The sequence below is a fragment of the Brachyhypopomus gauderio genome, unplaced genomic scaffold (genome assembly GCF_052324685.1).
Source record: "Brachyhypopomus gauderio isolate BG-103 unplaced genomic scaffold, BGAUD_0.2 sc50, whole genome shotgun sequence".
NCBI lineage: Eukaryota > Metazoa > Chordata > Actinopteri > Gymnotiformes > Hypopomidae > Brachyhypopomus > Brachyhypopomus gauderio.
This window is the reverse complement of record NW_027506875.1, coordinates 2,646,522-2,662,989: the sequence shown is the minus strand read 5'-3', so window position 1 is coordinate 2,662,989 and position 16,468 is coordinate 2,646,522. Positions and strand designations below refer to the sequence as shown.

The window sequence follows — 16,468 nt, the reverse complement described above, 5'->3', positions numbered from 1 at the left end:
TACACACACAAACACATACACACCACTGTATATCATTTCTGAATACACACACAGTGTCTGTGTTCGTGATCATGTGTGTGTTGATGTGCAAGTGTGAGGAGTTTTTCTCCTTCTCTCTACAGTCTGTCTTGGTGCAGTATTAGAGAGAAAGGCTGTGCTGCTCTGTGTTCAGCTCTGAGGTCAAACCCCTCATCACACCTGAGAGAGCTGAATCTGAACTACAATAAACCAGGAGACTCAGGAGTGAAGCAGCTCTCTGCTCTACTGGAGGATCCACACTGTACACTGGAGATACTACAGTGAGTTACTGACTTACTGACTCTTTATACACACACATTCACACACACACACACCCACACCCAGTCAATATACTTTCAATTCAATAAGCTTTATTGGTGTGACCATATCCAGTTACAGTATTGCCAAAGCATTGTTATCATTCAACATGAATAAATCATTGAAATATATTAACAGTTCTAGTTATGATGAACCTGAACATGAAGAATTTAAAGTTGAAGAAGTGAAAAGAAAGGAAAGGAAATAAATAATATTAGGAGATGAGAAGACATAAATAGATCAATATAAACTAGAAAGTAAAGTTTGTGAACAAACTAAGTTGGCTTGACAAAGCCTGTTGTAACAGCATGAAGACAATATTAAGTATGTTATCTGATAATAGTTGGTCCCAGTAGTTCAATAAGTACAGCAAATATAGTTGTTTTATCTTCACAGCTGAAAGAGTTAAGAAATCAATGGTTTCCAATGGGAGGATGGAGGGATGAAAAAGAATGAATAGAAGAAAATAAAAAGCTGTTTAAGACCATATAAGACCATATAACACCATGTTTAGCATATATACAACTGAGTCAGTACAGCAGATTTAGTTGTTCTATCTTTACATCTGATTTAGTTATAGCAGTGGTGGAAAATGGAGGGATAAATGAAAATGATAGAATGGGAGGATAGACAAATGGCATCAATATGATATTCAGTGCAGTGCTAGGTATCAGCTATTGAGTGATTTCACCAAGTTTGATCAATGTATCTTGAAAATTAAGGGAATTATAAAACCAATGGGTTCTTATGGCAGGATGGAGGGATGATTGAAATGATAGAATGGGAGGATAGACAAATGGCATCAATATGATATTCAGTGAAGTGCTAGGTATCAGCTACTGAGTCATGTCACCAAGTTTGATCACTGTATCTTGAAAATTAAGGGATTGATGAAATCAATGGATTCTTGTGGGAGGATAGAGGGATGAATGAAATGATAGAAGGGGAGGATAGATAAATGGCATCAATATGCAGGGGTGTCGTGGGGGGACGCCATCCCCCCACTTATTTTAACGGGGGGACGCGTCCCCCCCAGTGGTGTAGTGGGTGTGTGTAGTGGGGGAACACCGTCCCCCCACTTATTTTAACGGGGGGACGTGTGTCCCCCAGTGGTGTAGTGGGAGTGTGTAGCGGGGGAACACCGTCCCCCCAATTATTTTAACTGGATGTTGCTCTTGCTGAGCCTGTTACGTCAAACGCTAGGTTTATACATGATGCGTTAAGCCTGGTTTATACTTGACGCGTCGCGAGGCGAAAATGACGTAATCGCTGTGGCTCCGCCCGTGCGCGAGAGCCTCGCTATCGATTCGCGAAGTCGTGCACCTCTCGAATTTTGTAACTTCGCGCGCACCGCGCCTCAGCGCAATGAACAATGTCATGTTTGCAGGCTTCATACACCTTTATAAGGTGGAATTAAAGCACTTGTACGTCACTTTCAAGGTCCAGCTCAATATTTCCCAGCACAATAAACTCAAATAAGTTAAATATTTATACATATACTCGAAATGATTCGAAATAATTCGATTATTTAATGGTGGTTTATTTTCAAAACGCCCAATCTTAACGTCTTCACGTTCTCTCATGTTTCGTCCTGGAATTACAAGAGGCTCGTATTTGTTAACGTAATACAAGAGAACTGTTCAGTCAGACAGCTATTTGTTGTGAAACGAAGTAGTTACAATTTCAAGCATTTTCAAGTACTTTAGCCTAAATTCCTGCACTTTCAAACCTGGAACACAATGCAACATTAAAACTCATCAGGTAAATGTTCAATCCCCTGTTTTTGAGGGGTGTTTCTTATACTACCACATATCGCTTCGGAGAACACTGCACGCGGAAAGTATAAACGCCTACACTGTTCGCGCAGGGTCGTGCGAGGTGGGCGGAGTCGCGTGCTACGGTCACTCGCGAAAGTATAAACCAGGCTTAAAAGAGGCCGCCACCCCTTGCTCAACAACTTACACTCGCCACCCCCCCAACCCCGCTCAACAACTTAGAATCGCTACACCACCACACCAAAAACGACCCCCCACTTATTTTTTTAGGACTACACCACTGTCAATATGATATTCAGTGCAGATAGGCACTTCACCAGGTCATTTCACCAGGTTTGATCACTATATCTTGAAAATTAAGTATGATACATATGACTTTTGCCTGGCTTGAGACATTAGAGGAATATAGCAGCAAGCATCTACAATTGAACTGTATCATTTCACTTGTACAAAATTACACAATATGCCAAATTGCCAGTTAGATCTGAGGGCTACAGTGATGTCGGGCCCAAGACCTTACAGGCATACAGCAGGCCTCTGAAATTGCCCCTCTGAACTATTTCACCTGTGCGCTTTACTCAATATGCCATGTTTCCAGTTAGATTTGAGGCATAAAATGATGTTGAACCAGGCCAAAATCAGGTTCCTCATACATATAGTAACGTGTTATGTATGATGCATGTGTTATTTGTCTGGCCCAAAGCCTTATAGGCATGCAGCAAGCCTCTGAAATTGCCCCTCTGAACCATTTCACCTGTGTGCTTAACTACTCAATATGCCATGTTTCCAGTTAGATGTGAGGTATAAAATTATGTTGGGTCAGGCTAAAATCAGGTTCCTCATACATATAGTAACGTGTTATGTATGATGGGAGTTCTTAGGGAGCAACCTGTTCTTCATGATGCATTTGTTATTTCTCTGGCCCACCATCAATAAGACCTTCAATTGGGGGGGGCTAGAGAGCACTAAATGGAGTAGACGTGGGTTACATTTATGGCATTTAGCAGACGCACTTATCCAGAGCACTTACAAGTGCTATGTAGTAGCTTGGAATCTCCAAGGTAGTATAGATAGTCCTGAACACAAGGTACTCTAATAAGCTGGAAAAACCAAAGTCATATGATACCTAACAATTATACCTGAATATACACATCACCTGAGGAAAAAGACAGTAAGCAATTCATATAACCCAATTATGCACAATGCCTGAGAAAAAGACAGTAAGCAATACCTGTAACAAACACCTGAGGAAAGAGACGATAAAGCACAATAGATGAAGCATAATTATGCAAAGTGCACTTGAAAGAGGTGGGTCTTCAGTCGGCGTCTGAAGACAGCAAGTGACTCCGATGTTCGGACACACAAGGGAAGTTCATTCCACCACCTTGGAGCCAGGACAGAGAAAAGTCTGGATGCTTGTCTCCCATGTGTCCTGGATGATGGAGGGTCAAGACGAGACATACTTGAGGCGCGGAGGGCTCTAGGTATGCATCTGGGTTTTACCATGGCCATCAAGTAAGGAGGAGCTGGACCATTCTTTGCTTTGTAGGCCAGCACCAGGGTTTTATATTTGATGCGGGCAGCTACCGGAAGCCAGTGGAGGGAGCACAGCAAGGGAGTGACATGGCTGAACTTGGGAAGGTTGAAGACCAGCCGAGCTGCAGCGTTCTGGATCAGTTGCAGGGGTTTGATGGCATGCATAGGAAGACCAGCCAGTAGGGAGTTGCAGTAGTCCAGTCTTGAGATAACAAGGGACTGGACAAGGACCTGAGTGGCCTCCCTAGAGAGAAATGGCCGAATCCTCCGAATGTTGTGAAGGGCGAATCTGCATGATCGTGTTGTGTTAGCAACGTGGGCCGTGAAGGAGAGTTGATTGTCGACAACTACACCAAGGCTACGCGCTTCCATGGATGGAGTGATCACGGTGTTCTCGAATGAGATAGAAAGATCACGATGAGGACTGGCTCTTGCAGGGATGTACAGCATCTCTGTCTTGCTTGGGTTAAGCTTTAGGTGGTGAGCTGCCATCCAAGAGGCAATGTCTTTTAGACATGCAGAGATTTGAGCTGAAACCTGTGTGTCAGAAGGTGGGAAGGAAAAGAAGAGCTGGGTGTCATCCGCATAACAGTGATAAGAGAAGCCATGTGCATTAATTGTCTCACCCAGTGAGCGGGTATAAAGGGAAAAAAGAAGTGGACCCAGCACTGAGCCTTGTGGAACACCGGTGGAGAGTTTGCATGGCATGGATGTTGATCCTCCCCATGTTACTTGGTAGGAACGACCCTCCAGGTAGGATGCAAACCATGTCCATGCATTGCCAGTGATACAAAGGCCTGAAAGGATGGACAGGAGGATCTCGTGATTGACTGTGTCAAAGGCCGCCGAAAGGTCAAGCAGAATCAGAACTGATGATAGTCCAGTTGCTCTAGCCGCATGGAGTTTCTCAGTTACTGCAATGAGTGCAGTTTCTGTAGAATGTGCCGGCTTGAAGCCAGATTGGTTGGGGTCCTGAAGCTGGTTCTGTGAGAGAAAAGAGGATAGCTGGTTGTGTACAGCCCGTTCAAGGATCTTGGAGAGGAATGAGAGGAGAGATACCGGTCTGTAGTTGCTGATGTTGGTGGCGTCAAGGTTGGGTTTCTTTAGGATTGGCACCACCCTAGCTGCCTTGAATGATGATGGCACAATTCCTGAAGAGTTGTTGATGATAGTCGAGATGAAAGGGAGGAGTTCGTGGGAGATTGGAGGAGTGTGGATGGGATGGGGTCCAGAGGGCATGTGGTGGGACTGCTGGATGTCAGCAGCTGAAGCACCATCTCAGCTGAGAGAGGAGAGAAGGAGGTTAGAGAAAAGGGAGAAGTAGGAGGGGACACAGTGGGCACAGGGACAAGGGAAAAGGTGCTGTGAATTGTATTGACCTTCTCTTCAAAGAAGGTGACAAAATCATCTGCAGTAAGAGAAGTGGGAGTTGGAGGGGGGGAGGGTTTGAGGAGAGAAGAGAAGATTTTGAACATCTTGTGTGGATCTGATGTAGATGCCTCCAGCTTCTCTCTGTAGAATGATGTCTTAGCAGCAGTTAGTTCCATGTAGAATAGGGACAGGAGAGATTGATACAAGCGAAGATCAGCAGTAAGCTTCGATTTTCTCTATTGCCTCTCAACCATCCTCAGTTCTCGTCGGTTGTTACGTAGGGTGTCAGAGAGCCAAGGAGCAGGTGGGGAGGATCTTGTGGGTTTGGAAGAGAGGGGACATAAGAGGTCAATAGATGAAGAGAGGGAGGACAATAAAGTGTCAGTGGTGGTGTCTGTGGAGAGACAAGAGAAAGAGTCATGGGACGGGAAGGCTGTGGTTATAGTAGAGGCAAGTACTGATTTTCACACTTAAAATCTTTAAAGGCTGACATAATCTTTCTTCAAGAGACACACATTGGCCCTAACCATCAGTTCAGGCTTAAAGCTAATTGGATATCCCAGGTATTTCAGGCTCCCTTTTCTCCTAAATCTAGGGGTGTTGCAGTAATTTTTAAGAAGAGTGTCCCATTTCACCTTGAGAGGATGGTTGCTGATCCACAGGGTCGATACATTATTGTTTTAACTCCCTGCCTCTTACTCTGGTTAATATTTATGGTCCAAATTTTGATAACCCAGTTTAATTTTGATTTCTTTCGTAAGGTTTTCGATTTAGTTCCGTATACTTTCTCTGATAACATTATATTGGGTGGTGATTTAATTGTTATTTAGATCCATACCTTGATAGACTCTCAACTAAAGTGCCGCCAAGTTCAGACTAGAGGTCTTTTTTTATTTTTATTTTTTATTTATTAATTTTTTTATTAATGGCCCACCTCCACCCCCCCAACTTTGGAGGACAACTTTTTTATGTACAGTTCAAATGACAATTATAACAATTATAACAATATGCAAAGTGATAATTATTGGGGTTAGGTGGACCAAGAAAAGAGGGGGGGAGAGAGAATAAAAAGGGAAAAGACAGAAGGGCAGGGGAAATATAAATATATATATACACACTGGTCATAAAAATAAAGGGAACACTCAAATAACACATCCTAGATCTGAATGAATGAAATATTCTCATTGAATACTTTGTTCTGTACAAAGTTGAATGTGCTGACAACAAAATCACACACAAATCATCAATGGAAATCAAATTTATTAACCAATGGAGGCCTGGATTTGGAGCCACACACAAAATTAAAGTGGAAAAACACAGTACAGGCTGATCCAACTTTGATGTAATGTCCTTAAAACAAGTCAAAATGAGGCTCAGTACTGTGTGTGGCCTCGACGTGCCTGTATGACCTCCCTACAACGCCTGGGCATGCTCATGATGAGGTGGCGGATGGTCTCCTGAGGGATCTCCTCCCAGACCTGGACTAAAGCATCCGCCAACTCCTGGACAGTCTGTGGTGCAACGTGACGTTGGTGGATGGAGAGAGACATGATGTCCCAGATGTGCTCAATCGGATTCAGGTCTGGGGAACGGGCGGGCCAGTCCATAGCTTCAATGCCTTCATCTTGCAGGGACTGCTTACACACTCCAGCCACATGAGGTCTAGCATTGTCCTGCATTAGGAAGTACCCAGGGCCAACCGCACCAGCATATGATCTCACAAGGGGTCTGAGGATCTCATCTCGGTACCTAATGGCAGTCAGGCTACCTCTGGTGAGCACATGGAGGGCTGTGCGGCCCTCCAAAGAAATGCCACCCCACACCATTACTGACCCACTGCCAAACCGGTCATGCTGAAGGATGTTGCAGGCAGCAGATCGCTCTCCACGGCGTCTCCAGACTGTCACGTCTGTCACATGTGCTCAGTGTGAACCTGCTTTCATTTGTGAAGAGCACAAGGTGCCAGTGATGAATTTGCCAATCCTGGTGTTCTCTGCCAAGCATCCTGCACGGTGTTGGGCTGTGAGCACAACCCCCATCTGTGGATGTCGGGCCCTCATACCATCTTCATGGAGTCGGTTTCTAACCGTTTGTGCAGACACATGCACATTTGTAGCCTGGTGGAGGTCATTTTGCAGGGCTCTGGCAGTGCTCCTCCTGTTCCTTTTTGCTCCCTTTGTGTTCCCTTTATTTTTCTGAGCACTGTGTATATATATATATATATATATATCAATAAAAAACACAACCAGCTCGAATGACCACAGCAAAGTAAAGCAGAAAGTGTACCAAAGACATTTAGCACAAATGACGTGATGTATGTGTGAGTGTGTGTTTGTGTAACCTAGTAGTGCAACATAGGATAAATATACGGAATGTACTTACCAGCAAGGGTAGAAAGCTGCGACAACATTCCCCCAGATGCCAGAGGTGAGCAGAGAAAGACCCGGGATTCCCAACCGCACACGGCCCCTCCAGGAGCAGTGGAGTCCCAGGGGCGCACTTCCCAGTGACCCCCGCATGCCCGCCCCCGCAAGCGGGAGAGGGAGACCCCGGACAGCGACCTCACGGCCAAGGAGCCCAGGTCCAGGGGAACCAGAGGAAACAGAGCCCCCCCCCAGAATGCCCCCTCCCCCCGCCATGGGCCGGTAGCAAAGCCCCAGCACCACGCACCTCGGAAAACCACCCACCACCCGGCAGGGCCCCCCTCCCGCCGAGGAGCCCCGAGCAGCCCCGGACCACAACCGCCCAGGGGAGCCGGCCAAACTCTCCCACGCCGGAGCACCAGGCTGGGCCCCAGAACCCCAAGGCGCTCCCCCTCTGGAGTGGAGCAGTAACCACAGGGGAGCAGCCGGGAGTGGACCGGGCCCGACCAGCCCCCGACCCAGAACCAGCCATCCTCACTCATACACTCAAACTCATATTTACATTTGCCCTTACACACCCACAAAACCCCTTATATACACACCTACCATGCCCACACCCACACCCATCCCCATACACATACACACACACACCCCCAAACTCACCCTCACACGTAAACCCTCACACATATACACCTACATGCACATGCACATTCACCCCAACATAAATTCCTCCACACATTTGACCACACCCATATACACTCCTGTGCACATGGGCACACCGCCAAATGTACCCACACCCCAATATATACACACATACCCATATATTCCCCCCAACATGTACTCATTCATCTACCTATACAAAAAGAGATAAGGACAAAGACACACATTCATCCAAACTAACACACTCTCTGCGGCGGGGGCAAATGGCTGGACCAGCAAGGATCGGTAGCAGTTCCAGGACGCCCCCAGCCCAGCCCCACGCTAGGGACCCACCCCCGCCCCGGCAGGGAGCAGGAAACGGGTGGAGGAAGGCCTTCCCACCCCTCCACCCCCAGTGCAGTGTTGTGTGTAGGTGTTGGTGTATATGCATGTGTGGTAGTGTGTGATACTATGGTGCAGTTAAAATTGAGGGGACAGGTGCTAGGACAGACGTGGGCAAAGCCCCGGGCCACTAGTCAGTGTTTGTCCACACTGTCCCCTCAAAGGCCCTCAATGTAATGCGTAGGTCCAGAGGAAATGGTCCTCTGGAAGAGGAGAGCCAGCTTGCTAGCTGGCTCATTGAGCACTGAGCTTCACTGCCCCCCCGGCTCGAGGCAGGGAGTGGTCGACCCGGGGAGACTGGGGGGGCAGCTCTCTTCGTCACCGCGTCCAAGCCCAGATCCCCACCACCCCAACCACAGAGAGTAGCCGGTCTGGACATCCACATACACCTTAACACATATTCTCTTTCGCATATGTATACACCCACACACATTCATCCCTTTTATATATCTCCACACAACATATACACCCACACACATTTGTCCCATATACACAACACACCTATGTAAGCACCCACAGCCATACCAATCGCACAGTGATCAAATGACAGCAGACATCAACAGGATTGAAGACAAGCTGATCTGAGTCCGGAACCCAGCGCCACCGGCCCACCCCAGATACCCTCAACAGCCACTGCCCCACTCCCACCACCCAGGCACCTCAGAGCCCCAAGGCCCAGACCCGACACAAGGCCGACTGACCCACCCCACCCAACGGTGCGCCCGCAGCGGCACAGGCCACCCCGCCCCGCTAGAGGTCTTTGACCTCAGTTCAGACTAGAAGTGTATTCATCTAAGGATTTTCATAGTTTAATCTGATTCGTCAGATTTTCCCTTTGAATGAATGAATGAATGAATGTTTCAATTTGTATAGCGCCTTATCAGGATACCCAAGGCGCTTTACAATTGTTATCACAGCTACGTCACAGACAACCAATCACACACCGGCGAGAAGCGGCAGCCAATTGCGCACAGCGTACTCTCTACCGGGATCCACAGCCCCCTGGGGGACTGAATGGGGTGCAGGAAGGGGAGAGAGGACAGACCCTAGTGGCAGAGAACCATCCACCACTGGGCATACAAGCACACACACATTCATACAACAACTTGTTTTTTTGAACAGAGAGAGACACAGACGCACACACCTTTAGTCGACTAATAGTCGAATCAGGGTTTTTTAGAGCACCTTAAACTAGAGCACCTTAACCCCTTCAGACCCGAATTATGTTCCAGTAATGAAAAAAAATATACGAATGCAATTTTCTGTCTGTAATGAACTCCAAAACAAGAATCAGTAAAAAAAAATATAATACTTTTATAGTTTTTTTTTATGTCCACTGCAGTGGACGGTGGGTCTTAACAGTTGTAAAGCAATGCTATATCATATGTATAATTTTATGGTTTGTTTGTTATTCTTTTTGAAAATAAACCTGATCAATAGACTAAAAATGCTATCCAAGTTTTGGGAACATCTCTTATTATGAAAAATAATATATATAACATATAACAAGGAGAAATTAGTTGAAATTATGGTTGCATGTACAATTCCCAGTACATTCGCAAACCTCAGAATTCCCATTGCAATGTTCAAGCCTACAAAGGCTTCTATTTCATGCATTGATGCATGTTTGTAGCCCCTCACAACAGTTTGTTCAGCAGAGACATTTGTCATGGTGGTCATCAGCTCAAACATCTCTTGTGGAACGTATCATTTGAAGTAAGCATATGGAGTTAATGGTTCAGTGATGTTTGTGATAGGATCTTCCCAAGTAGACGCCACTGGCCACTGGACGTTGGACAGGTTAGCATAAGGATCACCTTCACAATATAAAACAATTTCTTCCTCATTTTCCTTCTCTGATCCTTCCTCATCATTTACTGTCTCAAGAACAACTTCTTGCCCCATCACTGGTACTTACTCATCTCCTGGAATCAATAATTAAAAGTAGCTATGTTCATACATTGTGTTATGGACAACAATGGGAGTGTTGGAGTACCTGTATTTAACAGATAGCTACCCTTACCTACTCTTGAGAGACTTGCACTCTCTGCATCTTCACCATCATCACTATCCAAACTTTCAATTTCTGATATATTTCCGCTGTCAATTAACATCATGTGCAGTGTACTCTGTGGAATAAATATTTTTATCTTATTTTACACTGTATTTAACAGATTATTTGTCTGTATACACTGCAATTGCAAAATAAAAGTTTTAACAGCAGCACTAAAAAGCATGCTTGAATTATATACATTAAGACCCACTGTCCACTGTGATGGACAAGATTTTAAAAAATCCTGTGTTTAACTTTATGATTTTACAATTGATATTGAACATTTAATTTCACTAACTACCCCTTAAGTGTAAAATTAACTCATAACATTGAGGATAAAGTGTTCTAAATTGGATAAAAGTAGTTAAAATGAACCCTTACTCTGCCTCTTTGGCTGGAGTGCTGCCATTGCTAACTTCAGTGTGGTTTTTTTTGGCTCCTAAAGCAATGGACAGGGCTAATGTGTTATTTGATTGGTTGGTAAAGGTCTATTCTGACTGTTAACAGATTTTAATTGGTCTATTGTACAACAAATCATAAAAAAGAGAAGAAAACATGTGATGTCCATTGCAGTGGACGCAGGGTCTGAAATAGGCCGTAAGGTGAACCCCGTTTTCGTTCTGATCCGCTCCGCGATCCCCGAACTACATGCCCGTTAGCTGATAAAACGATCAGGTTATATTGCACTTACCAAAAAAGTTTTGCGTCACAGAATCCTGTACTTTGTTTGAACCGAGACGTTTTCTGAAGAACTATTTTCCTCACGCTGAATGACGATTTTGACGTCAAAAGACACCGCGTGACCGCGCTAAACCAATCACGTAACCGATTTACGACAACAAACGGGAAAAAATGACAACCTGCCTAGTGCTGTCAAATATAATCTACAGAAAGAAATCTCCCAAAATATAATTTTATAGTGGGCATAAAATAATTATTATCAACAATATCGTTGATTAATATTATTTTATGCCCACTTTATATACAATAACGCACTATTTAGTATTTATTTGGCCCTCAGAAATACATGAATGAGCATTATCATAATCCTCATTCATGTATTTCTGAATTGGGCCAAATTAATACTAAATATTGCTTTATTTACAGCACGAATTACAATTATGCAAGTGACCTTTCATGTTGTCAGTTGATCAATTAATGGAAATAATTCCAATAATTATTGATAGCCATCCATGTGTTTGTAACAGGGGCTAAATGAATTCCAAGCAGTGCTTTATTTATAGAACAAACAACTATTGTGCAAGTGGATGATAAGGTTACCCTTTCATGTTGTCATTTTTATAAATAAATGGAAATAATTTTATTTATCAATAATTATCAATAATTCATTTATTCACTAACAACACATAAAAAACTATCAAAACAATGAGGGTATACACATCAACTGGCATAAACTTATATACGTATATACATAACCATAATAAAAGGAATGACAATGACACAAATAGAATAGAGGTAAAATCTCTCTCTCTCACACACACACACACACACACACACACAGTGTGTGACATGTAGAACAGAATCAGGGGCTGGATTTCTTGTCATCATGTCACTTGAAGGTTTCCATCTTCCAGTCTCTGTCCTTGATGTGAATGAGGATGCTCTGGTCATCCTTCACTTCACACACACACACACACACACACACACACACTGTCCTTGATGTGAATGAGGATGCTCTGGTCATCCTTCACTTCAGCAGGTTCCTGCAACTTGCCTTGTACAAAAGAAAAGAACAAAGGATGAATAAATAGGCAGGCAAAAAAATGAAGACTTCATTTTTCCTGGTGGTGTGGTGTTGTAAAAATGGTGCTAGGTGTTGCACCCAAAAAAAGATTTCTTGTGCACACAGATGTACAGCACAGCCAGCAACACACAGGGACAGTCCCAACACAGTCCCAAGTGTACAAGTGTGAGAGAGGGGCAGTGGGGGGTGGGGGAATGGACCGGGGGAGGGGCTTGCTGCTGTAAAGCAGTGTGTTGACCAGACAGGGCATCAGGATGAGGAGCCACAATTCTAAACAGGTATTCAGTGGCATATTAACATCAGGCATGCTATGACATTTATACAAACATACCCAGTACCCCATTAAAGTCAAAGTGTGCTTCATTCTATATCAAAGATCTCAAAACAATGGGGGGGTATGGGTATTATAGGCATAGGGATGTTATGTATTGGAAAGTAATTTCACAACCACACACATCACATTATGGCAATTCAGACATACATTGATATTAGAATTAGACAAATACAAGGATTGTGTAGCAGTATAGGCTACATAGTCATTCAACTTCATCCAACATCTGTGTGTGTGTGTGTTGGGGGATGGGATGCATTTGCATAGACTACCTACTGTGTGGTGGGGGGAGAGGGTGATACACAGTCTTACCTGCAGTTAAAGTCTGTGTCTTTGTCAAAGCTTCTTTATGGCGTCTGCCACCCGCGACGACAAATTTGCAGCCTTTCTTGCAAATTATGCAGATGTCAGGAAGAACGGGGCCAGAGCTCGAGATGGACAGGCTTGATCTGGACCGAAGTGTCCTGGTCGGAGTAGTCCCAGTAGTTTGGGGGTCCTGTTGGTCATCTCCCCTTGCCGTTTAGTTCTTCCGATCTCTCGCTGGTCAATAATCCTCCGTTACATGTGGGATGTAAACCCGCGTCATCGGGAATTTCTTCAAATCCAGTTCAAGAGTGTTTGAAACTTTCTGCTACGTCTCTGCACTCGCCCCGCAACTCTAGCCACTGCCGAAGAATATTTCGAAAAGTATTCCACCTTGTGCTGGTGAAATTCTGTGTTTCATCATGTTTAACAGACGATATATGCATGTAACAAATCTTATGTTTCGAAGATTTCTTTTTTTGAACACTTTCGGACGAGATTTCCTCTTCTTCGGTACCGCTGGATGAACGCGCTGCTACAACGACGTCTGCTTCTGTTTACTAGCTCAGCTGACATACCAGCTATCCGATTGGTCCATTCTGATGACGTCTCAACCGTGGCACCTCTCAAGAGCCAAAGTGTTATTACGCCTACCAGGCACTAGTCCTTCCATTAAACGCTGCGAACAAAATAAGTACAGTATTTTGAGCGGCGAAACTTTTTTTTAAACCTCAACATAACTCGTTCTTTTTTATGAGCTGAAGCGTGTTTGGTTCGGATAGCGCGGAGCGGAATTTCTTTTCTGAAGGACTTTTCGATGTTCACCTTACGGCCTAAAAGGGTTAAACGAGATCCCGTTCTCATTCACTTTTTCCACTTCAAAGTAAAAACCTAAAACACTCAGATAAATGAATAAACACGGTAGGTTGGCTTTATTCAGCTTTTATATATTATTTATTTTTTAATGAAATGTTAGAGAACATTAACCGTCAGTGCGCAGTGAGCATATCGAACTGTCAGACATGCACTGTGCAAAATGTCAAATATTTTAAATAAAATATGCCTACCTGAAAATATAAAACAAATTGCCACACAACAGCAAAAAAATTATAAGGAAAGGTTAAAGTAACAGGGTTTAAAAAGCAAACAACAACAAAAAATGTTTATAGGCCTACTTGCTGAGACGCTCCGTGACGAGACGACATGACCGAAACGACAAATGGCTGAACGGTTTTTTTTTCGCCTTACGCGTTTTAAATGGTATGCCATGTTGGTTGTTGTCATGTGAAATGAAAGACGTTGATGACATAACTTGCAGTTTACTTTGTTTGATTCATCTTTATCTTTTTCAAAATACTTTTGAAGTTTTTTAGCAGCCATTATAATCTTGGCAGATGCGGACTATCCTGTAGCTTGTTCAACTCTGCTCATTTGGATTGTGCAACTGCAGGGTGTGATTTATTAATGTGTAGTAAGGAAGATGTCTATTGTTAATGCACACACATCATTTAAAAATATTTATTAACAGAAATTAAGATGATTGTATTTGACAAAAGGATATATATAACGAAAACAAAGACATTTCATGTAACAACTAATTCTTAGCAGCATCCTTGGGCACCCCCATGCAGTTAGAATGGTACATTCGACTATGACGTTCATAGTCGACTAGGGGGTATAGTCGACTATAGTCGGATCAGTGACTATTGCAGGTCACCCCTAGTTCAGACTCTAAGTAAAAGTCCGGGAATATGGTAGACATGTACAATATTGGAGGCTGTACAATACAACTGCTAAGGATTTTTCATTCTACTCACACATACACAAATCCTATACGCGTATTGATTACTTCCTTGTGTCATCAGAGTTAGTTCCAAAGATCAGTAACATTAAATATCATAATATTATAATATCTGATCACAGCCCTGTCACACTTCAGTTGAACAGTGTACTCCCTAAGCGGGCATTTACTTGGCGATTTAACCCAAGTTTACTGTCGGACCTTGATTTTATTAAGTATCTAAATGCTTGGCTGGAGGACTTTATAGAATTCAATGATACTGGGGACGGTTCTGATTCCACTCTCTGGGAAACATTAAAAATCGTCATCCGAGGTCATATTTTATCCTTTGAATCTTCCAAGAAAAAAGAAAGGAACCGTTGGCTTGTTGAAATTGAGAACACACTTACAATATTAGAAAATAATTCTCTCTCTGCATCAGATTATAATAAAATTTTACAGCATAAATATGAATACAACTCTATCCTTAGTCAGAGAGTTGAGCATCTTTTACTTAAACTTAGACAGCGACAGTTTGAGTTTGGCGATAAGCCTGAGAAGCTTCTGGCTAAACAGCTCGGGGATTCTTTCTATAATAATAATATAATAATAATCTTTATTTGTATAGCACTTTTCATACATACATGCAACTCAAAGTGCTTTACAGTATAAATAAAAAGAAACATTAAAGGAGATAAGACAAAAAGAAAATGTTAAAAGAAATTAAAGATAAAAATATTAAAATAACATAAAAAGTAAAAAAGTAAAGTAAATAAGATAATTATTTATTTAATAATAAAACTATTAAGATAATTAGATTTAGAAAATAATAGACAACATAATGTAATAAAGTACATAAGATTGAGTTTCTTAACTAAAAGCAGATCTAAACAGGAATGTTTTGAGACTGTTCTTAAAACTATGCAGGGATGAAATGCCTCTGAGCTCTTCAGGAAGAGAATTCCAGAGCTTTGGGCCATAGCGACTAAAAGCCCCCTTGCCAATCTTTAATCGGCTTTTAGGAATCACCAGTAGATTACTGTTTGAAGACCTGAGAGACCTGACTGGAACATATCTAACCATCATTTCACTGAGGTAAAGAGGGGCAAGACCCTGAAGACATTTAAAAACCATGACTAGAACCTTAAAATCTATTCTAAAGCTGACAGGTAACCAGTGCAGTGAGTGGAGTGCAGGTGTAATATGATCTGTCTTTCTCCTGCGGGTCAACACCCTTGCAGCCGCGTTCTGAAATCGCTGTAGGTGCGAAATAGAGCTCTTTGGAAGAGCAGATAGAACAGCGTTACAATAATCTAGCCTTGATGTGATAAATGCATGGACAAGTTTTTCACTGTCAGCAGGAGAGAGCATATCTCGGACCTTAGCGATGTTTCGTAGGTGAAAGTAAGCTGTCTTGCATGTAGTCATGATGTGTGATTTGAAGCTGAGCTCATTATCAAAGGTGACGCCCAGGTTCTTAACACATTGTCTGGCATTCAGATTCATTTGATTTAAATAGGTCTGGACATCATTCCTTTGTGAATCACTGCCAAGAACAAGAACCTCTGTCTTCTGTTTATTTAACTGCAGAAAATTGTCAGACATCCATGTCTGTATATCATCTATGCAGTCAAACAGTGAGCAAATTGATTTTAGGGCTTTAGGTTCTAGCGAAATATAAAGTTGAGTGTCATCTGCATATTGATGATAACTAATACCATGTTTATTTATGACGTGTGGTAACGGAAGCATATATAGGTTGAATAGTAACGGCCCAAGAATTGATCCTTGGGGGACGCCACAAGTTTTTGACG

At 43.1% G+C, this 16,468-nt stretch overlaps 1 protein-coding gene across 5 annotated transcripts in view; it reads left to right on the top strand.

Annotated features, from left to right (window-relative positions):
- LOC143487753 (NACHT, LRR and PYD domains-containing protein 3-like) overlaps positions 1 to 16,468 on the top strand; it is a 291,094-nt gene that overhangs the window by 177,684 nt on the left and 96,942 nt on the right. For 4 of the 5 annotated variants that reach the window (XM_076986895.1, XM_076986899.1, XM_076986896.1 and 1 more), the window contains one exon: positions 123 to 299. The exons of the other annotated variant lie outside the window; for it this stretch is intronic. In XM_076986895.1, coding sequence (XP_076843010.1) covers positions 123 to 299 — 177 coding nt within the window. The remainder of the gene's footprint in view (positions 1 to 122; positions 300 to 16,468) is intronic. 5 annotated transcript variants of the gene reach the window in all.